Source organism: Brienomyrus brachyistius, chromosome 10 (assembly GCF_023856365.1).
Source record: "Brienomyrus brachyistius isolate T26 chromosome 10, BBRACH_0.4, whole genome shotgun sequence".
In the NCBI taxonomy this organism is placed as follows: Eukaryota; Metazoa; Chordata; class Actinopteri; order Osteoglossiformes; family Mormyridae; genus Brienomyrus; species Brienomyrus brachyistius.
The window spans coordinates 9,161,474-9,184,855 of NC_064542.1; the positions used below are offsets into that span (position 1 = coordinate 9,161,474).

General features: G+C 37.7%; 1 protein-coding gene and 1 long non-coding RNA gene across 2 annotated transcripts in view; one reads left to right on the forward strand and one right to left on the reverse strand.

The window, feature by feature from the left end:
* Nucleotides 1-3,322: 3,322 nt before the first annotated feature.
* The window catches only part of pdlim7 (PDZ and LIM domain 7), a 43,674-nt gene continuing 23,614 nt past the window's right edge, over nucleotides 3,323-23,382 (forward strand). Inside the window, exons 1-2 of the mRNA XM_049027566.1 lie at nucleotides 3,323-3,471; nucleotides 11,562-11,660. Of these exons, the coding sequence (XP_048883523.1) occupies nucleotides 11,565-11,660 (96 nt within the window). The 5' untranslated portion in view covers nucleotides 3,323-3,471; nucleotides 11,562-11,564. The remainder of the gene's footprint in view (nucleotides 3,472-11,561; nucleotides 11,661-23,382) is intronic.
* LOC125750839 (uncharacterized) lies at nucleotides 12,631-22,570 on the reverse strand. Its single transcript, XR_007400435.1, has 2 exons — nucleotides 21,965-22,570; nucleotides 12,631-18,303 (listed from the first exon to the last, which is right to left on the reverse strand). It is a non-coding gene; the product is annotated as an uncharacterized LOC125750839 (long non-coding RNA).

Here is a 23,382-nt window from a genome sequence, read left to right on the forward strand (position 1 = left end):
GCCGACTATACAAATATATTTTCTAGATTTGAGGGATTTGGGACACTGAGAAGATTTAGAAGGCTGCACCTTTTTGGTAGATGGCTTATAGAAACAATTTTTTAAAATAAACTTGGTATTTTGAACCAACCAGTCATGTTTTTATTTGTCTAACAGTATTTTCTTTGTAACAAAATTGTAATGTTTTCAGTTGGAGTTCAATATATTTATTCTTAACACAATGAATTCCAAGATCATGTTATTACATGCTGTCCACTCATGACAAGTAACCTTGCCTCAGAGTTCGTAGCTACATTAATTACCGTTTCTGTTATTTGTGAAGCAACCACTAGCCTAGATTCAAGGTTCTTTTAATTTGGCTAGTATCTCTATAAATAAACAAAGCAACTGCCAGGGGTTGGGTGTTTCCATGGCAATTGATCAACAGCACCATGCTCACAGAATCCACAATTTCTGAAACACAGCTGTCTATAACTGGACTAATTGACTTTTTATGGTTTTAAATGTGGTCAGGAGGGTGGTAGTATTATTTGTGGGCATGGTTCCTAGCATAGTGCAATAATGATAGGTTTTGTATAACTCAACTTAGGGTTGCTAATAATTAGCATTTTGCATGTTTCCTGTGGTTTTCAGTTAAAGCAGCTACATGAATTTTATATTCAGTATGTTTTATAAATGTGTTATGTTTGCTGTCCTTTCCTCTTAACTGAGAAGCAACTTAAGCATTTCAAAACACGTCTGCCTAGGGTGACTATATGAATTTGTCATACTGATAATAAAGTCTGTGACAGACATTTATCCTGTAAATCCTTTATCCACATGTCTCCCTAAAATGCTTGCATGTTTTCCCCAGTTGCAGTGTTGAGGTTGCTAAGTGAGGAAGCTGGACAATTTTTCTTTTATAAATCTGTCTCAGTGGGAGTGCAGGGATGAATGAGAGCTGTAATGATCAGTTGCTGTAAAATGAAAAGCATTCACAGGTTTCATAGTTATCAGCTACAGCTTTCTTCACTTGTCTCTTGGTTAACTGCAGGGTGTGTTTGAAACGTTTACTGATAAAACTTTAAAATTTGCCGAATTCAGCATGAATATGGTAAAATGGATGTTAATGCACAGTATGAAACTTTCATTATGAATATTTATAATGTATAATTATTTATATTTTATAAGACATTTTTGCCAAAAGTTTGTTTATATATCTTAGCACAAGTGTTTGCCTTTAAGTTTTCATTTTATCACATTGTGTATAATGAATGTGAATCATTATATAAGATATCCTATCCTTGAAGATTTGTTTTTAGCTCAGGAGGCAGATGGATGGATGGATGGATGAATGGATGGAAAGAGAAGTAAGAAAAGTAATGATAGTTTCATCTTATTCTTGTCAGGATCACCACTAGAGATTTATGAAAAGGGGGGCAAAGCCTATCCTAGGGGGATTCATTTATTTATTTATTATCTGATTTTAATCACAATGAATGATGATGCATTATTTAAACTTAGTGAACGTTTATTTGGAGGGGCCAAAGAAGATTTTAGGGACCTAAAGCCCCCCTTAAACAGCCCTAGCGATGCCCCTGATGCTTTTGAAATTTCTTGTTCTTCAGCTGTCTGACTTCGGAGGGGAGCAATCAATTTGGCTTATATCTGAGACGCTAATGCCATTTGTTTAATGAACTTACCTCGTGTCATGAAGAATATCAACCAAAGTCCATCTATAATGTGACTTAAAAATTGGGAAGAAACACAATATGACAGCAAAAGCTATTCCGATATGACGGATCTCATCTATTCATACCGTACTGTTCAGAGCTGGATGAAAGAGAGTCATCGTATTTTTAATACTGGAAAACTCACAAGACAAAGTAAAACGTAATTGTCAGCAAGCTCAACAGGGTTCTCTGGTGCATTACAGAGGGCAGGGGGAGTAATAAATTGAATATTGAATGTGCACAGAGTGGGACTTTAGGGCAGAAATTGTTTCCCTTTAGTGGTTTAGAGGGCAGCATAGTGGGCGAATCTTCTCTGCCTGTGATCGGAAGGTCGCTGGTTTGAGCCCGGCCTTCGCAGAGTAGTCCTGTTTGTGGGCCATTGAGCAAGGCCCTTAACCCCCAGCTCCATGGGTGTCATTATGGATGGCTGCCTCTCACTGCCGAGCTCGCTCTCACCTGTATATGTCTGTGTGTCACAGAGAGCAAGATGGGGTAAGGGAACAGATAATTTCCTCATGGGGATCCATAAAGCATTATTATTATTATTATTTTATTAAAGGGTGTGCAAGGTAGCTTAGGGGGGAGCGGGGTTAAATCTCACATACACTTCTGTAGTGTTCTTTCTGATGGACTGGCATCTAGTTCCGGTTGTACCCCTACCTTGTGCCTCATGCTGTCAGAGAAAACTCCAAGCTCTTTCCAAGAGTCTGAAAGCAGTTTAAAAATGGTTGGGTGTAGGTGAACATTAAGGGTTTAGACATGTTACATTTTTATGTTATTGGCAACTAACCTTAGTGTAAATGAAGACAAAGAGGTTGCAGGCATCTTTTGCCTCAGTGAAACAGTCATCATTAGCAACTTACTGAGCAGCAGTGAAAAAATTATAATATTTGAAAGTACCCATATATTTCTAAAAACAATGATTAAAGTTCTCCAGAATCTTTTATTTTAAAACTCTTTATTGGATATACAAGCTGTACAGTGAATGCACAGGAAGTACGGCAATGTCTTCGGAAAAGTTTAAATTTAAAAATGGAAACCAGCACGAACCAAACAATGAACATTACTTTTTGAAGCCTGAAGATAGAAATTGGAGGAATTCCATCTATATGTCATAATACCAACAACAACTATAATAAATTACTGTAAGGTTTTGTGCATCGTTATTCGAGGACATTCGTTTCTGGAAACATGGTCAAAAGAACCCGGAATGTTAATCATTGGCATGCATATAGTTTATGCGAAGAAAGAGAGTATAGCAATCAATATCTCCATATAAGGATCCGTATAATGGGAAGAACGGGTATCAATACTTACGAATGTTACGAATGATCTCTATCTCAATATATTATGGGAGGAATGAAGTCAATAGGCTATATCACAAAAGTTAGGTCTGATTTATGTGGAAAGTTTGAAAATATAAAATCAGAAATAGCTCAGTAAAAATATATTGGTAATACAAGTTGGAGTTTTGTTGAATTTTCATACGGGGAAAAAACGGTTAAATAGACCATAAAATGCCACTCAGACACTGAACGGTGTATGCTATCCCGCACGTATTTCGCTTTTTTGCGACACGTACTCCAGTACAGTTGGTGGCGGTAGTGAGTAAGTCCGTTTTTTAAGTGCCATGAACCCAAAAGAAGAGAAAAAGTTGGGAGCTAGTCGGGGTTAGTTTGAATACCATACAAGGAGCAAACGTGTGTCCCCTTCCATCCGAATCCGCTGGCAGCCGACGACGACGAACAAACAAAATAAGGTAAAAATCATTCGATTTTTTTCATAGTCACAAATGTAGAGGCTTGTGGTTTTCTGAAAACTTCATTCAAGTCACGGTTTGAACAAAGTTAAATATTCTAAGGAGTTATTATAGGCGGTGGCAGTTCAGAGGCGAAGGAAATGAAGCAATGTTTGCACTCGAATAAAACGGTGTAAAAGGAATCAACTTTTAAATCGACTTTTTCGTGTGTGAAAGAAAAGTGCGAGGGATCTCATTTATCAGATGACAAAACCACCTCACATTATAAGTTTGCTGTTGCAGGAACATTTTTTTCGGACTTTGTACAACGTTGTTTCTTATGAACTGTAAAAAGACATTAAAATAAAAACGGAGTTAGTTATGTATCTTTGAAGAACGTTTGAAGTTAACGTTGTTTCCCATGTATGTAGTTAATTTAACAAATAACAGCAAAGGGGACTGAATATGAATGTTGTCAAAATTCAAAAGAAAAAAAACATCAATATTAAATACAGTGATTAGCGTAACAGTAGTTTTTTTTTTTGAAGTCTTGTATAGTTTTGACGTTTATATATTATATATTCTGTCACCTCCGCTTAAGCCATTTTACCTGAATTTCTTGTAACTAATTTGTAAGCACAGTATCCTAGCATCATTTGCAACACACCCATAAGGACTCGCACGATTGTATATGTATTTGTATTCATCTTTGTGGGGACCGTCCATTTATTTCTGTGGGGAAAACACTAATCACAACAGTGACAACTTTAACCACTACCTAGCCCTAACATTAAACCATAAGTAACCTAACAAAATACAAGACTTTTGACATATTTAGTTTTTTTGACTGCAGTCACAGATTTCTATAAAATTGAGAAACACACATAATTATAACCTAGGTTACCAGTGTTCTATCAGTTTTATGTAAACCATAAAGGTTTGAAATACAGAATCAGAATTAAATTCCGATACTGAATGGGAACGGCAATGCATATTCAACCAGCCTGTGGCCTGTACTGCATAGATGGATGTTTTAACTGATGGGTTTAATACAAATATGTAAATTTATCATCACAGTCTGCTTCTTAATTATGTTAAGGAAAAATGTAATGCTTCATTTTAACATTTGATAAACTTTTGGATAAACACAATACTACAAACCAAAAAAAAAAGAGATTGTTGATAAAACGGATTATTCTGCATTTAGAGTGAGAATTGAAGTGGATACATTTTTTTTAAATCAGTTTCATTAATCCCAAAAGTAAACCACCTTAGAAGATCTGTAACATGTTCAACATGCTTAATTGAGTTTAATTCCAAATATATTTTTTATGTATTTTAATATAAAATACAAAGTTCTGGTGAGTTTGTCACTGGTGTTGTCACATCCTCGGGCATTTTGTCTTAAATTTGTTTACTGTGAATTTATCTTTCAGTGTTTATCAAAGGAATTATTTGCAAATAGTCATGTTACCAATGATCTTTTGTGAACACACTGTAAAAATCTTAATTTTCCACATTGCAAAAATGTATATGTTGTCGTAGAACAAAGATGCTTTTTGAATAACTGAGACAAATAAAACAAAACGGATTATTTAAACAGTTCATATAACACTCTTAATAAAGACAATATTTCATCAAAAAGAACACAAATTATATATCATCAGTGAGACCATGTAACATTAACAGAACAAATGATTTTATTTTACTTTTATTTTTAAATGGCAAAATTAACAAGCAAAACTTTAACAAAGGTCTACTTTCCATATTAATTAACTTTTTCAGTGTTCTGATCATTCTTGATATTAACATCACTCACTGGTGTCAAATATTTTGTAACGCCCAAGACTTTTTGATTAAAATTAATGATTTTTTTTTAAATGGCCGTTTCATGGGAGGTAAGGTGACCTTGTGCAACTATTTAAAACAAATAATATAAAAGATGCATGGGATTCTTTTGACAAAATTTCGATCACATCGCCCTTACAGTGCACAGCACCAGTGACATGTAGAAGCTTTATGCTGTTTGAGAACCAAAATTATCAACAAATGTTTTTAAATACAATGTCAAAGTGGGGACTCGCTTTTTCATTCCTTGAGATGCTTTTTCAATGATATCCCTTCACCCAAGGAAGGAGTCTCAATAAGACCGATGACCAAAATTTCTGTGAGAAATATATTTTTTAATGACATGGGTAGTATAATATTAACTTTTAAACAATTTTATATGTCTTATTCAAAATGGTTTCTCAGTCGTGGGAATTTGGTTGTCTAACAAGCTTGTTTACAGGTGTAGAGTAACTATGACACATTGAATCAGATCAAACAAATCATGAAGGGAATGTGTTATTTATGAATGACAGGTTGACTTGGAGTCATGCCTAATATTTTAAACATGTTTTGAAGTCCTGCAGCCTCTGTGACGAGGTTTCTCATTCCAAATGGAGAGTGACCAAAATAAACCTTTCTGATTTTTCTCTTTTTACTTTTTAATATTCAGTTCATGACTGTTCAGTACCTTTTTATTCAGTACTTCATTACATGAAATCTCCAAGGATATATTTTGATTGCTTTTATAATGTTCTTCGTTTATATGTAGGGGTGCTTTTCCACCACACCAAGTACCGCACATTTGATACTTTTGCTTTTCCATTGGCTTCCAGCCGAGGACCAGTACCAAAAGTTCCAGTGCCGATAATGCTGAACCAGTTGGAGTCGTCTAGAAAACAATTGCGAACTGGGAAAATAATGAGACACCAAGTTAAAGACCGCAGTTTAGTTAGAACGTATATAACAAAAAGATCCAGATGGCATGACAAGATTTAAGTGTTTTGTTGAATATGATATAGCACACATATAGTGTGCTGTCCTATCGATGTGATTTTCTTGTAATAAATATTGGGGTATTGTATAAACTTCTTTTTTTGTTTTATTACTTCTCATAAACCTGTCTTCGAGTGATTTTTAAATGGCTGTTTTTTTTTTTTGTGACGGTACGAGTGAAAATATTTTTGTGAAATTTTAACCCCCTGCGTTATCTGTACAGAATTGAAAGTAAGAAAAAGCCTTATTTTAATATAGCTGTCCAGCAATGTAAGAATTGTGGAAGGTGGAAAGATTACCGTAAATCTGACAAATTTGGGAGGAGTAGATAATAAAGATCCTTACACTTATTTTATTCAAGTATTTGGTGCAGTTAAGTGTGGAAGTTACTTGTTACGTTCTCCTTTTTAAATAAATGTTGAAAACGAAATCTATTGTCTGGTATTTTTCTGAGGAGGAAAAAAACAAGGTGATACATTCTCTGGTTTATTCTATGTACCTTTTTCCCTTGTGTGGCTTTCCTTTCATATTATAATTGCCCTGTTGAATGCGTGTTACTGTTTTCGCCTTAACTTCTTCTGGCGGGGGGTGAATATAGTTCATACCTGCCCTTTTGATCGCTGCTATTTAAGTACTCTAGTTACTTTGACGTAATCTGGTTTAATTTCTAAATTGAACGGCAGATATGACAAATGCATTAATGCTTTTGAGTGCATCTGACCAAAAAATGGGTGATATAGAATAGAGATACTTTAATCCTATTGGAAATTCTTTTTCACTTTGCCCATCTTGCTCTCCATGCAGGAGAGGGCAAGCTTGCGGTGCCCTGGGAGCTGAGGGCTAAAGGGCCTCACCCAAGAGTCTACGGACATGTGACTGTTGTGCTAAGGCTGGGGCTTGAACTGATGACCTTCCGATCACAGGCATAAACTTTCGATCATGGTCTTAGCTCGCTGAGATGTATGTTTTCAGTACTAGCTGTCTATGTTCATATAATTTTGGATGGGAAAACGTAAAACTAATCTATATGAATAAAATTACCTTCGAGCCACATAACCGAACAGTCTTTATGGTTGCCACTTCATAAAAATGCTTGTATGTGAGAGAACCTGGTCAGATAGTGAATTTCAAGCAGAGCTGAAAATATAACCATGAGGAAAATATAAGTTGCTGGAAGCTGTGAATTTCCCTGTGAGGTTTCTCTACCTATCAAGATGTATTTTATACCAGTCAATCTGCAAGATCATTCGATCCGCCCAGGCTGGTTAGGGATGGTGACATGTTACATTTCAACTTGGCTAAACCTCTGTTGTGATATAACACCCGAATTATGTCTTAATTACAATTACTTTTGCCATCGTGTGTTTTGCTGTATAAAATGTGAATATTTTCACTGTAGTTTAACTAGAGCTTCAAAATCATGAAGCTAAAGCTAATATTGTGGTCATGATTTAGGTAATTTTTGTGAAGTTTTATTTGAACTCTCTCTAAAAGAGTATTCTAATTCACCAGGCTTGGTGGTAGTGGGTATTGTGTGGTTACAACAAGCAACTAAAGATTTAGATTTTATTTTATTTCTTTTTTTTTTTTTTTTGAGACAGAGAGAGAGAATTGCAGCTGTTCTACTGGATAATTTGATCCACTAGATGTAACGACACACAATGTAGGCAATTGCTTTGCATATTGCAATTGGCCAATATTTGTTAAAAATCAAGGTATTGGCAATAGCCCCATGTCAGTCTTGCGGGTCGATTTTTAAACTTCATCAATATTCAGAGTAGAGTTGGGCGATATGACCTCAAATCAGTATCATGATTAACTGAACATTTTACTTCGATTACAATTAATGAACGATTGTTTTATTTTATTTTTTTGCCCTCATATTTCATTGACATGATTTGTACTGTAAATATGCTCAACTATTAAGGCTGGGATATTTTTGTATGAAAGACTATCTTTATGATTTTAAAATAACTGAAGTAATTACACACAGATGAACCATTTATGGTTATTCATTGAATATTTTGGACAACTGAAACCAAAGCACAAATCGCTTGAAATGAAAACGTCTTATGAAAAAGGTTACATTTTAGTTTTAGCGTAACAAGCAAGTTCCCTAAAAACGTAGAAAACGTAGAAAATAAGTAGCTTGCATTTCTTCCAAACAAAATTAACACTTTATAGTAATCACGTCTGTCTGGGTGAAACTGATGGCTATAAGCTGATTATTATAACCATTTTATTTTTCTTTACGTCTCCGGCAGATTACCATTTAATTGACATTTGTATATTTATTATACGAATATAAGGTAAAAAAATGGACAGCTTTACTGTTTACAGCTGTTTCAAAAGCTATTCAAATTACAGTACTGCACAAATTAAATTACTGTATAATTCAAATACTTTATAATACAGTGATGTACATAAATTATAGCATATTGTAGTATTGATACATCTCGGTGGCTCGTTTTTCAGTTTGTCATAAATTTTGAGTCTACATTGATAATTCAGAGAAAATGACTTTCTTTTTCCTGTCATCCTGTGCACGCAGCATTAACCTCAGGTTAGCTCGCCAGATGCAGACGGGTCACCACAAGGCAAAGTAGGCAAGTAAATAGCATATTAAAATTATGGTAATTTTTATAACAAGACCCGAAATGAATACTGTAAGCAGACTACTTGATTACTTAAAGGGATTTGTTTAAACAGCATTTGTACAGGAATGTTTCTGTCCTAAACTTTTTGATCCATGTAAGCGGTTGGTCACTATAATTGGGATCACTATAAGTGGTTTCCATTGTATTTTTCCACTGCTGGTGCTGAAACCGATTGATGGTATTACTGAAACGGTTTTTCCACACTATCTACATCTGACCTCTGTTTGGTGTCATCTTTACTAAAGCCGTAATGGACACGCCAGTTTTCTTTGGTACATGCTACTTTGAGTTGCTCAGTTGGCTCGGTGTTTGAGTTCTCCTCCATGCTGTTTCTATGCCACCGGCTGGATGGGGCAGAGTCACGTGACAAGACACGCTGTAGTTTGTGTTTAAGGGCAAAATACACAACCATTCATTAGGGAAAGTATTAACACCTGTAATATGCTTTTATTTCATTATTAATTCTGACCCACAGATTGGTCATTTGTTTTCCACAGAATAAAAAATGATGTGACATCATTCTGCCGGTCTGCGTCAGTAACCTTGATAAGCTTCACTACTGGCAACCAACCACCCACTTGGCAAATTACTCAAAGGTTAGCCGGTATCTGTATCAGTATTGGTGATGTTCAAAAAAAAATATCGGTAAAAATTTCCACATTGTTGCTTCTCTGACTAAAAGTACATGAAATAAGTTTCCTTAAAAATCTAAAATTTTAACCTATGTAGAACTTTGTGTTCTCTGTGACCAATTCCACTTTTGCATGTCAACCATTTGATTTCTAACGTTTTACTGCTCTGGGCACATTAAGTTGTTTATTTACTGATTAATTTTTTCTAGTTTTGCACTCTCCACTCTGATTTCCCTCTCAGTAATGTTAAACCTCTTCATTTATTGTGAGCTTCCCTTCACCCGAATGATAACTGATATTTTGTTTTCCACCTAATTTGAACCGGTCAATATCTGTTTCACTGCATTTATGATGTCTATGTCCTTACATTTTCCTGTTTTTCGCGGCGCTCATCTAAGGTTTAATTTCATGTCATTTCTCAAATCCTTTTGCTTCTTTCAAGCTTGGCAAAGGCAGACTTTAGTGCTCATGCTCAGACTAGCAAAGAGCTGAGAGAAATCGGTTTACAGAAGGCAGGGTCAAAGGATGGATTTGTGCTCTGGTGTAGGTCTTGGATGACGATGATGATGATGATGAATATTAGCATTGTAGCCGGCGTCCTTGAATTGTGAACAAAAATGCAGACTAGTTTGCATGCCTTAAACATGTCATGATATTATTCTGAATTTTATTTGGTGACAGCTGAAAAAACGGACTTTCCCCCTCCTTGCCCTAGTGCCGCAGCTCCGCCATTGTCTCCATGGGATAATATTTGTTGGTTAGAATGTATGAGCTGCACCCAGAGAATCAAGGTGGGTGACGCAGTCTCCCTCCTCCCTGTGACTCATAAGGGTGTTGGGCCTAAATAACTTGGTGTAGTTTTACATTCCTTATATAGCCTCTGTAGAGCAGCAAAGGGCTTGTTCTGCTGTCACAAAGAGGGAGTCAGCCTGTGTGGAGAAATCTAGGCTCACAGTTCACCGGCTTTCCAGTCAATTTTAGAAGGTTTCTGGCTTGGTTTCAGAGTTACCCCTCAGGAAAAAGAGGTATGTTCGCCATGTGCTCGGCCAGAGAGGTGGGGGAGTGTCAGTATTTAATCTTAACCAAACATTTGTTCCTTATGTCTTGTTCAGTTAGGGAGTCTTAATGAGAGACTTTAGAGTTTCCAACGTGTAGTTACTTTCAAAGTATTATGTGATTTGAAATTTCTGTTTCGATAACGCACCAAATGCATATAAAGAGACTGGATTTAATCTTTAAAGAATCTGTAGCAGTCGGCTGAAAATGTAAAAAGAGCAGAAAACAATTGCGTAATGAGCAGCACATATTCATCTTACTGTGCGTCATTACAAGGTTACAAGATCAGCTTTTATGTGTTCAGTAATTTATATAAAATATTGTGAAAGGTATATGCTATGTTTAGTAATGTACTTGTCTTAGGGCAAGGCTTACTGTATGTTGTCATTGAGATCCATCATCTGTATTCCTTCACACTGTAAAACAGTGTGTGTGCGTCTATGCATGTGGTAATAGTCAAATGACTGTATAAATTGCTTTGAGTTGTGGAATGTTTGTATTGCCATGCTATGTCACGTTTATTCTTCCAAGCAAACCAGAAATGGAGATTGAACAGTAAGGGATTAGGCCATGTTTGTTAGACCCCCTAATCCCAACTGTTGCTTATTGATGGGTGGGATAGAGCTGTTGTGTGTAACGAACTTAGTGCATTGTTCACTGATAATTCCACAGAAGCATAATTATTTTCCTGTTCTGGTTCACTGCAGTGTTTCCACTGGTCTTTTTAGGACTCTTGAATATTGGAAACCTCTGCCATTCACTCTGCTGCCCAGCAGCTTTGGGTTTGTGGGGCATCATATTCTGAAGTTGATGTCTTACAGAGGTGATTAATGACACTCAAATAAGTAAATAGAGCATCCATGAATGAGACTGTCGATGTTCTGCATAATTTTTTAAGTGAGAGTATCGGTTTAAAGCATTTCCTTCCCCCTGTTCCTTCCAGACAATGAGTATATACTGTGTAACGCTGAACGGCCCAGCACCTTGGGGATTTCGGCTCCAGGGAGGAAAGGACTTCAATATGCCACTCACGGTGTCCCGGGTAAGTCACAGCTATTCATTTTTGTTGCTTTATGGTTTTAAGTTTAATGAATGCTTCACCCTAAGTACATCTTCAGTATGTATGACATCTTAAGTGATGGACACCATTTCCTTAACTTGCATTCCAAAACTCTCTTCTTTTAAAATGGTAAGCTGGGACAAAGGGTCTATAGTTGCCATATCAATGGAAAAAGAATTCAACACTGAAACAACTTATTGGTAGTAGGATTTGGTGATGGTTTTGTGAATTATTCGTGAATAATATGTAGTATTATTGTAGGGAGATGTATTCCGTAGTGCTAACAACTAATACCAGTTTACATTGATGCTGACCGATGATGTTGAATGGCACATCAGTGAAAAGCTAGCTTAGGTATAGCATTTATTACACACACACAAATTTTATTTTAAAGGTCAAAGTGTAGACATGATTCTGTTTGTTTGTCTAAATATCTGTAGTGTAATTGGGAATTCCAGACTACTACAGTGGGAAAAAGTATGGTTCTGTACTGTGATTTTTATTTTTTTTTTCTTCTGTATGTGGCTAGGAATTTTCATGGCTGAACAAACTGAAGTACATTGCAGAAATGCTGAGAAACTATTAATATTCAGTGAAAATATTGTGCCTGAAATCTGATTGTGCTAACATCAGGGATGAGCCTCATGTAAATGTTTGCTGATTATTACTTGACAGAACACGCTGATCCATGAGGGGGAGTTATCCTTTCCCAAATGTCTTTCCCAACCATTAGCAAATATTGATAGTGAAATAATTATACTAAACCACATTAGCATGAAGTAGACATGGGAAGGGACTGGCTGCCATCCATCTGCCTGTGTGTATTTGTATTCACGTTTTATAGATTACTTATTACATATGATATATAAAATGTTTGGGGTGGTGGGTTGTTTATCATGTTAATGTTCTGCGTTAATTTTAAAGTTTTAACCCGTTATTATTTTTTGATTTGTGCTAACACATGCTATATTTTACCCCCAAAAATGGAGAATAGTTTAATCATAGATTTCAATAGAGGCCTGTAATTATCCCCTAATGATCATAAACAACGTGGGAGTTTAGGTCATGGCATTGCACAGAATCCCAGAATGCAAAGCTAAAATCCGTACATCACAAGCTAAACCATTTAACAAAAACTAAAATATGGGTCATTCTCATGTACTTAAGAATTTTTAGAGAAAAAACAGTTATGTGAAATAGTGTTTTGTTTAGAGCAACTGACATAAAGTTAAAGTAAGGTGTATTAAAATTGTCATTTGTTGCTCTAATTTGATTTCTTTCAACCATTTTACCCAAATAGCCAGTCAGTAACACAAAATGACATACAGTGATTTTACATCTTTGAACTTTTATTGCAGGTAACTAACAGAAAGCAGTCAGTGTACAAGATTTATATTTTTGCTCAGTTTTTGTTTTTTCTCAGCTCCAAAATCAATATTTTAGACAATAAGTCGTTTAATTTTAAGCTCTCTTCAAACTAATTTTTTAAATTTGAGCAAACTGAGTCAGATTTTTTAAACTGAGTCACAGATAACAAAATCTTTGACTCAGTTTTAATATTAGGTGCAATTTAATGCGATTAATCACAAAACTGAGTTTAATTGATTCAAAGCCCGTGTGTGTGTGTGTGTGTGTGTGTACACAGTGCACACATGTCTGTACATTTGTATGTGTGTATGTATAAAAACATATATAGTGCTTGTAAATAAATACACATCTTCACGTATGCATCGTGTATATAAACATACATCTAATATAATGTGTATGTGTAGATACACAGCGGTTGAGTTGGTGCCCCATCTCTGCTCTGTGTGTACTTTGCATGTTCTGTCCTCGTCATGCCTCTTGCAGTTCAAAGACAGTTGCATGCAGTTAGGCAAATCGGTGTCTCTGAATTGCTCATAGTGTGTGAATGTGTATGAATTTTCCTTGTTATATGAACTGGCCTCCCATCCAGGGTATATCCTGGCCTTGTGCACTATGCTGCATGAGGGGGAGGGGGCTCCAGCATCCCCGTGACCCTGACCAGTACAAGCTGTTTGAAGATAGATGGATGGATGCATAACGTGTATGAGATAATATAGCCTTGCTGACCAGACTAACCGTAATCTGCTCTTCATTCAAAGCCTTGTGATATGTAAATATCTTGAATGTTTACTTGGCAGTCAAATAGCAATCCAGAACCGAAAGGTCGTTGGATTGCACTGTTATATCAGTGATAATAACCATGCAAAGGTCTTCTCACTTGTGAACTGTTCCTAGTTGAGCAATATGCTGGCTTGCTTAGCCTTTCTAGGCTTTGATCCAGTGGCGGATCCAGGGTTGGGCTAGTGAGGCTTGCACTCCGAATGTTTGTAGCAAAGCCCTGAATCTTGTTATAACAAGTGTTTTGTTTGTTATATCTATAATGTATAATGTGGTTTTATTGTCATGAAAAACCAAATTCAGAGTTGCGATGGACACGAACCTCATGTGTTTTGAACAGAATAGACAGAATTTCGTACTTGGAAATGTTGGACTGCGACTCATTGACAGGGCTCTGATCTAAGCTCCTTCTTGCCTAGGTCAGGTTCAGAGGGTCACGTTGTGAATATTACTGCGAGTTTTGTTACCTGGCCAGTGAGGATGCCCTTAGAGAGAATTCCTAAATTTTGAGGTACTGCACGGCATCTGATGACAAGGCTTACCAGTGGCATTTTGATAGCTGTTAAACCGAAGGGCTGATTTTTAATTTTTAATTTTTTTTTTTAAAAGCCTTAAAGTAAAAATCGGGAAAATACACCTTTAAAGACAATAAAAGCTTAATAAGTGGGTCCAAAGCATTCATTTTCATTCAGTTTATGAACCAGAGACGAAGGCAGTCTTCTTCCCCAAAAGGACATGTTGTAATTTAGTTTCCAAGTGCTTTGCTTTCTGTGTACTAACCCTGGAGACAGTCTCCTCAGTGTTCCATACACTGGAACTGAATGAGTGCTGAACCCAGCATTTCCAGCCCTTATATGTACTGCATTGATAGGTAAATGACGATGTTCATAATGCAAGCTTGCTGCTGACTTCAACCAGATGTCCAGTGCTGGTATTTATTATTTTATCATGTCCTTAATGAACTACTTGTTTCATAGTAGTTGGGTTCCTGTTTTTGCAGTTTGGGTTAAACATGTTTGCATTCTTCCCAGATTTTTTTTTTTGTTTTTGTGGATGACAGATCTAGCAGAGGTCAAAGGGTTGTTGTTTTTTTTTTTTTTACTTAAAATAGAGATCTGAATCTTAAAAGGATTGCGTTCTCTTATTCCTTTCGCAGCACTGCTTATCATCCGTTTTGTTTTTGTTTTGTGTTAACACATTTGCATTTTGCGCACCACAGAGAACTGCAGTTTAACCAGTCGGTTTATTTTCCCTCCAGCTTTTTCAGAATGTAAAAGCACAAACATACACTTTCTCATATAAACTGACAAGTGTTCCTGTACAGTATGCTAGGTGATGTAGCATATTTTGCAGCACAATTCTCCAGCTGTCACCTGAGCCTATATTCTGCAAAAGGTGAACTTTTTATTTTGGCTTTATTTTTGATGGAGGCATTGCTTTTTGAGGTTGTGAACTTTGCGGTACTGACGCTGAAACCAGGGAGGTTCTCAGTACCAATGCAAGAATGAAGATGCCAGCCTGAAGATTACAAAAAAAATATACATTTTAGAATCTTTAAAAGTATGACTTACAGATGAATGAAAATGACATCCATGTTCAGTAACTCATGGGTCACTGGGCCTGGAGCATGTCCAAGGAAGAATAAAGTACAGGGCAGGGGACACCTTGTAAGGCAGGGGTGTCAAACTCCAGTCCTGGGAGGCCGGAGCCCTGTGTAGTGTAGTTTTTTTCCAGTTTCACCACAAATGATTCAGGTCAAGAGCTGTGTGGTAATTAGCACAAGGAGTTGAATCCGCTGTGTTAAATGAAGGGAAATCCAAAATCAGCAATTCTCTGGCCACCCAGGACTGGAGTTTGACACCCGTGCTGTAAGGTATCACGGGGAACACACGCACAACACACACACACTCTGAGGACGATTTAAAAACCCCATTTCACATAAATGTCGGACTGTGGGAAGAAACCCTTGCAAATCCAGGGAGTAAATGCAAACTCCACATCTGGCGGGTGGGGGATCAGCTCGTCACAGTGCTACCGACCAACCTACTCTCTACTTGAAATGATACTGATTGGTGTTTTGTTTTTTGTTTTTTTGTTTTTTTACACGAACAATAGCCTAGGTGTCTATGTTCTTCAAGAGAAACCTGAAAAACAAACCAGGTCAGTCTAATCTTAATGGAGAACCAAGTGCAATGAAGGTCACAAATGCTGGAATGTTTGTCGCTGCTAAGCAGCGTCTGAGCATTGTCGAGCATACAAAGGTTACTCATGCACAACTCGGCCAAGTTCTGACATTCTCACCGCGTGTATGCTGGGCAGTATGTATCAGCGGAGAAAGGAAAACGAAACTAACAGAATCCTGTCCGTCCATTGTCTGCCGCTTATCTGGCCTGGGGCCCCTCCCAGATCTTCAAACTCCGCCCAGACCCCCTGCAAAGGAAGCTGTGTGTTTGTGTGTATGTATGTAAAATGAAATGTAATTTTTTACCAATTTCATTGACCAGATGCTGAATCCAACAAAAATTTGAGACATATTTCACGCATTCCTCATTTTAGTTTCGAAATGGGGAATATGTGAAAAAATTCTTCACAAGGGATTACGGGAATGCAAATGTCATTAATACTGAGATGATAAAACAGTATGCTGTCTTCAGAGCACAAAAGTATGCTCTCCAAGGATGACTTTTAAACACATAAATAAATACATTTTCTGGATGCGCAAGACATCTGGGCCTCACAGTCCCAGCATAATCGCGTGCAGTGGTGTCGACAGAACACATCTGTCGCGCTGTTGGGCTTTCTTGCTGCGTCAGAGACTTTTGTGTCAGGGGTCCCGTGGAAGCCCTTTTGAGCCTTATTGCTGAACACTGTGTTTGCTGAAGCTGGACGGGATTGGAAACAGATGTGCAGTCTGTGGGATGGCGAGGCAAAGGCTTAAGGAGGCGAACACTCCCAGAAGGGATCTGACGTCTCAACAGCCCGGGAGCCGGGTTGGTGGTGCGGTCACTGAGGAGCTGGAACTGCGCCGCTGGGGATTATTGCCGTGTATGTGGACTCTTCCATGACACAGTTTAATGCCGGAGTTTTAGTCACCTCCTGAAATCTTTGAAGCTTGAGAACTTGTATTTTTTAAGAATAACTGGAGAGAGATGGGATGAGTATCTCAACTGCCCAACTACTAGTTTCAGGGGCTGTCCTGTCAGAATGTGGCAGGTGGACACAATATCTCCCAACTTTCCATTAATTGGTCTTTTCCTATATTCAATATTTCATGGTCAAGGTGGCACAACACAAGGGACCATTTTTCAGTCGAGGGAAGGTACGGTGTTCATCTCATTTAAAGTATTACCTATGAGGTTGTTGGTGCTAGTCTGCCTTTCCTTCTGTTGGAGGAAATGTATATGTTTAAAGGTTCTGTACAAGACAGGTGGTAATTAAATGTAATACAGGGAAAAGCTGAATAGCTCATATTTTACACACACACGCGCACACACACACGAGAGCTATATATCATTGAGCATACAGTTTTCCAGCCTGGTATGGTATTCCTGTATAACCGCTTGTGTGACTGACTGACTGCTTTCTTTGGAGGGTAATTTTAGGCTGTTGCATGGACCTGTAAGTGTTCTCTGACTGTGGTGCTGGTCCGACTCAAGGGGGTGGTATCACTCCTCTCTTGGACATGCATGAATTTAGCACTGTCGCACATAGACGGTGGGCTTCTCTAGAAAGGTCCCTGCCAAGGCTTGTGCAAACAGTGGGCACATCGCAAGTCTGTGCGTGTTTGTTAAAATGCTCCAGGTATCAGTCTGACTCACCAGTCTTTCTGTGCAAGGGAAGTGGCAGCATGCAGTTCCTCCTGGGTTTATTACAAGGGAACAACAAGCCAATCTGTTTCTCTTTGGGAATTTAAAAGGGGGGGGGGGGGGGCGGAAACAAAACAGAACAGTTCAAGTGGTTGGCATCACATCAGAATGGCAGAGGAATGGCAAACAGATGCTAGATATCTATTTTTTACATGTGCTTAAAAAGAAAAGGAATGAACGGTCTTGATATCATTGTTTCGAATCTATTGATTATCCGGGTCCTGAACAGGCTTGTGGACAATCCCTATTGTTAAAAGCATAGGGGTGACGTATCTGAGCTGAAAGAAAGTGATGATTGAAAACTGTATGCTGCTGCAGTTGTGGAAAAACACAGATGGGAGACATGGTGTTTTTTTTTAAAGCTTCTGGAAAATGTGAAATGCAGCCTGGATAAACAAACAAATTTGCACGCTCACTGTGCAGTTTAGCTCCTTTAGCCTGCTTCAGATCTTTCAAGAATGAAAAAGCAATGTCGACGTGACGTGAAAGTGATTCTCAGCCTTTCTCTAATAATGTATATATGGTCGTCCTGTATGGAGCCAGTGTCTGGTTTTCCTTTTGGCAGTGGTCTTTGTCTTCCAAACATCTGATAGCATCTGGGTTTCTTCCAGAGCCTGTCAAAGATAACACTTAGTTAAATATGTAAAGAGAAATTAACTAAAAACATGGTTTATTGTCACAAGTACTAGTTTAGGCCTTGGGATGTGTTCTCACAGAATGCTGTGACAAGTAATCTGCATTTGAAGTTAATCCTTTTGTATGTGCACAGTTAATGTTACTGTGTATATGTGTCTTGTATGTTTTTGCTTAGCAGATGATTCAGGGCCACCCAGATACGTAGTGGAGGATGGATGGGTGATAATTCAAAACAGTTCAAAGCAGATACAGGACCGTTTTTGGCAAATTCAGGCCCTTTGCTACTGCTTCCTGCTTCTTTCTGTAACCTATAAAATGTTGGTAGCCAGAGGAGATATTTTTGATGAGCACTAAACTGCCTGTTCCTCAAGAGCAGTAGACCACACAATCCTTTGAAAACGGAGTGCTCCCATTGACCCTGAGGCAACTGCCGACTTGCATAGCAGAGATGGGCCATCTGTACATCATCTGAGTCAATATTGTCCCCTCTGTTTTGACACAAAAACTGCTGTACAGCAAAATGTGTAGACCGTCTGGCTTAGTCATTCAAAATAGGTTGTTTTTTTCTCCTTAGGCTTAAATCTTGCATCATTGTTTGAATCGTGCTTTAGTAATACAACCGCATGAGTAGGTGGTTTTGATTTTTACAGCCTCTGTGTTCTCATGTGAGTTAGCACTGAATGAATAGGACATGAATCAGTGGCGTACACTCGCTTTTATATACTCTGTCGAGACAGCCGGCACCAGTAAATATGGGTATTTCCATCAATAGGTGTTTTATTTATCCATTATAGGGTATAGTGTTGTTCTGGTTTCAAATTTTTAACTCCTTGGGTAGAAACTGAGAAGCCGTGTCTGTGTGTTTAGTTCTGATACGGAACCCCTACTACTTTGGTTAGTGGATATCACAATGATTCTTCCATTTCTGGACTTATTGATAGTGGCATCCTGTTTGGGGTGCAGAAGTCCCGTGTGTCTGCTCTGAGCCTGGAACTATCCTGTTTTGTCCTACAACCAACCACAACCTTCTAAGCTAAAGAATCAAGCTCCTGTAAGGAATTCTTTACTCAATAAAAACATCAAAAAGCAAAGGCACACTACCAATATAGAAACCCTGGAGTCGGTACTTGAGACCTTTTATAGATAAAAGATGGATGATAATTCCTGCCATAATATCCTTTATGGGTTTCAAAAACGCTCTGGTTTACACTTGCGCATGAAAAATGACTGCATATGGAGACCATTGCTTCAATTAAAGACCCCTTCTTGAAATCTGTTGTGTGGAGTTCTGCAGATAGTTTGAACAATGTGCAAAAGAGGGAACCCATCTTTTGATCAACCAAGATACCTAACATTGTCTTTTAAAAGTTGAGAAGTCATTTGGACACACATGTGCTGCTGGTGTTCCGTAAAATTTTGTTGATTTTAAAAGGCAAACACCTGCAGTATTCGGTTTTAAAATGTACCTTTTGCAATTTTCCGTGTGTGTGTGTGTGTGTGTGTGTGTGTGTGTGTGTGTGTGTTGATTAACAAATCTAACCATATAATCATTGTAAAGGAATTCCCTCATAACTGGTGTTGGGGTTCTCACCCAGGGGCTTGTCTGTACTTGTCACTCTGATCTCTCTTCTCACCATACTCTTTGCACATTTCTTCTGTAGTGTGTCAGCTATTGGGTAAGTACTAGCACTTCATTATGGAACAGCAGGTAAGTTTTGTTGTTCCAAGATGGGATTTGCAAGCACCTGAAATGACGCAACTTAAGTGCATTTCCCAGGAAGCATGTCATTTGGGAGAAGGGTTAAAGGGACCCTGTGCACAGGGCCGACTGAGAAATATCTGCTGGATGAGGGAATGGAAAAATAAACCTTGTACGTCTACCTTAGTAACTTAATTAGTAATGTTCTTTTAGCAAAACAAAAAATATTGAAGAAAATAACACGTTTATATAGAGCATTATGCAATCAATCTAGTATGCTAATATTGTGTGGTTTAGCCATGACCATTAGATTATTAGCTTAACAGACAATGTAAATTTGTGTGAGCAATAGGGCTGGACAATATCTAAAATATGCAGTGTTTTTAATTTAAAACAATGAGAGAAACAATGTTATTGAAGCACACACAGTCAGCTATAGAGACCATGTCATTTATATGAGATACGACCTAAATCTTCTTACAGGTGAAGATCCACTTGTGTGTCCTGCATGTAACGCTCCTTTGAATGTTAAATACATTTTGTTGATTTGTCCTCCTTTTTAACTTTTTGCTTATTTATCATTTTCCTGGCTGTCTGAGGTTTTTAGAAAAGTCAAACCAGAGACTTAAGTTTAGTTTAGATTTTTTTTTTTTTTTTTAAGGCATTATTTTGCCTGTTTGTATTAATTTATAATTATCTGTGATGTTTTAAGTTCTTGTTTTTTGTTCAGTCTAATTGCCCATTGACTGGCCATGGCTATAACCCTGATGATGGGTTGTCACATCAGTGCCCCAATAATAAAATTTGACAAGCAGAGCTTGAAGGGTCCCCCAAGATAAAATTTTTCAATCTTGGGGGAAGGATGGAGTGGGATATAAAAAATTGGGGACATCACGTTTTTTCCGCAGATTTGTACAGGACGCAGCATTTTAATTGTCTGCATGCTACTGTCTGCACACCACAACAGAAACTTCTAAAAAGGATTTTTTTTTTATTATCAAGTTTTAGCTATATCTTGTGAAGATCATTCCCTCCAATATATGAAGATCTTTTCAAAGAGGGTATTCATGGCTAAGCTGTCAACGTTGTCTGCAGTTTCCTTGTCTTGACAGGGAATCAACAGTGGCAAGTGCTTGTATTGTTTGACAATCCATATAAGTTGGGGAGCTCAGAATTCCATCTGGGAAGTTTCCTTTGAATGGCTGGAGTTCTGGCTGCTGACTGCAAGGTAGAAGTTGATGTGTATGGCAAGTCATTTTAGCTTAAATCTATTTCAAGGGATATCACAAATTCAGCTCTAAGTAGTTGGAGTGCCAATTCCTGATATCATGAATTCAGTGATATCAGACATGTTTGTTTTTAGCTAGTGAGATTCAAAACATTTCTTATTCATTTCAATGGGAGTTGGAATTTGAAAGTTTTTTTTAAACTGCAGATTCGATAATTGTCAGTCACTGTCAGATGTCAATACTGGGTCACTTGTCTGATATTTATTACTGATATTTTCATAATGCTCAGCCTCAATGCATATGTATTTGGTATATTTGAGCATTAAACCCATGTTGTGGCTTTGTTCATTATACACAGATCACGACTGATGTAAGAAATTCATTCCACAAACCCTTTCATAAGTCAAAATATACATCATGAGATTTACATTCCCATACCATTGAAGACCAATAGCAGGATTCTCCAAATCCGGTCTTGGGGGGCCAGAGTCCAACACAGATTCCAGATTTCCCTACTTAAATGCATCTTGCATGAGCTAATTACCAGGTTTAACAGGTGTGTTTGAACGGGGAAATCTGCAAACTAGGTTGGATTCTGGCCCTGCACGACTGGATTTGAGGATCCCTACATTTAAAAAAAAATACACAAGTCAAAAATATACTAGTACACAAATTTAAATGAATAAAAAGATGAAGGGTAAATTTACTTACAGGCACATGTCACCTTTTTTCATTAGCGTTCCGTAACTTGGATATCTCGTATCTTCGATAATTTTTTTTATATAGTTTCACTTAAGGTGTTTTTCCGCAAGTTGATAGCTGACTGTACTGTATATTATTTTAAAAGATTTAGATTTGGATCCAAATGCTCATTGCTGCTCGTGACCCCTTCCCTTGGTATTCTCTGTAATCCAAAATGTTTTCCACTATAACTTATTTATTGTCAAACTGCCTGCAGGAGGATAATTCTATCCTTTTAGAAGCCCTGACCTCAGCACTTTGGTGCTACCGACCAAAATGGAGGAACAGCTGTGCGCTAAAAACTCAAGCCAGGGTCGCAGATGCTCCTGTCCTTCATCAGCCTGTCACCTTTCCTGCCATGCTATACCTCCAGCACCCGAGGTCCCCCCTCCCACCACCCCCCAAATACCCCACAGCTTCTCAAAGGCTTTTGCCCTACTGCCCACAATGCCAAAATACTATACTGTTCACGCAATATCTCTTACTGTTCACCTGCAGTGGTAGTACCCTGGGGATTTACCAGCCTGTGTGCCTGTTTGTTTCTGCTGCGGCACTTAATTAAATGACGTCTAACCAAAACACTGACGAGGTTAGAAATTTTTGATCAGGATACTGGAAGAGGTCATGATGCTACTGTAACTGCAGTTCAGCTTTATATGAATTTAAGTTGGCGTGCAAAGGCAGAATAAAGATTAATTTTAACGTTTTTATGTGAATCTTCCCCTGTGAGGTGTAGCATTCCAATCTGGGAATTAAATGTTGTGTGTTAATCTTTCTGATATGGTTATGTTCTTATCTCCTTTTTAATGAATGTGCTTTAATTCTTTGCTTCCAACTTTAGTACATGTATAGCCTGACAGGTACAAGTGGTCTTGTTCTGAGATGCTAAAATGATGGTTGATTTCTCTTGATCTTGCTGGGGAAAATGGTAATACTTGATTTATTTGATAAGACAGATGGTGAAGTAAGAAAATGGAACATTTGAAGTGAAGTGGGGATATGTGTTGCTGTTATTAATCTGCTGCTTAAAGTCTTGGAATATATATTGGAAGCTTTTAATTATTTATTCAAAGTCAGATCCAGTATGCCAGGGCATTTTATTCTGAATTCTAAATTCTGGGGTCTGATTTTTGTGATATAAACGTATGAAGCCTACAAAACAGCAGGGTCTACAAACTGTAATCTCTTCCATCTGTAAAATCATTATCAAGCAAGTAGACAGAGTTGGTATTCAAAGAGAATCAATAAAGTGAAGCAAGTAATTAAGGAGAACACAGCTGACGCCTGTTGGTTTGGTCTGAGTCCTCTGGGGCTTCCTGAAGTTTGAGGAGCTTATGACAGTTTCCTTTTGACCACAAGATATTATACATTTTGGCTGCATGGAACTG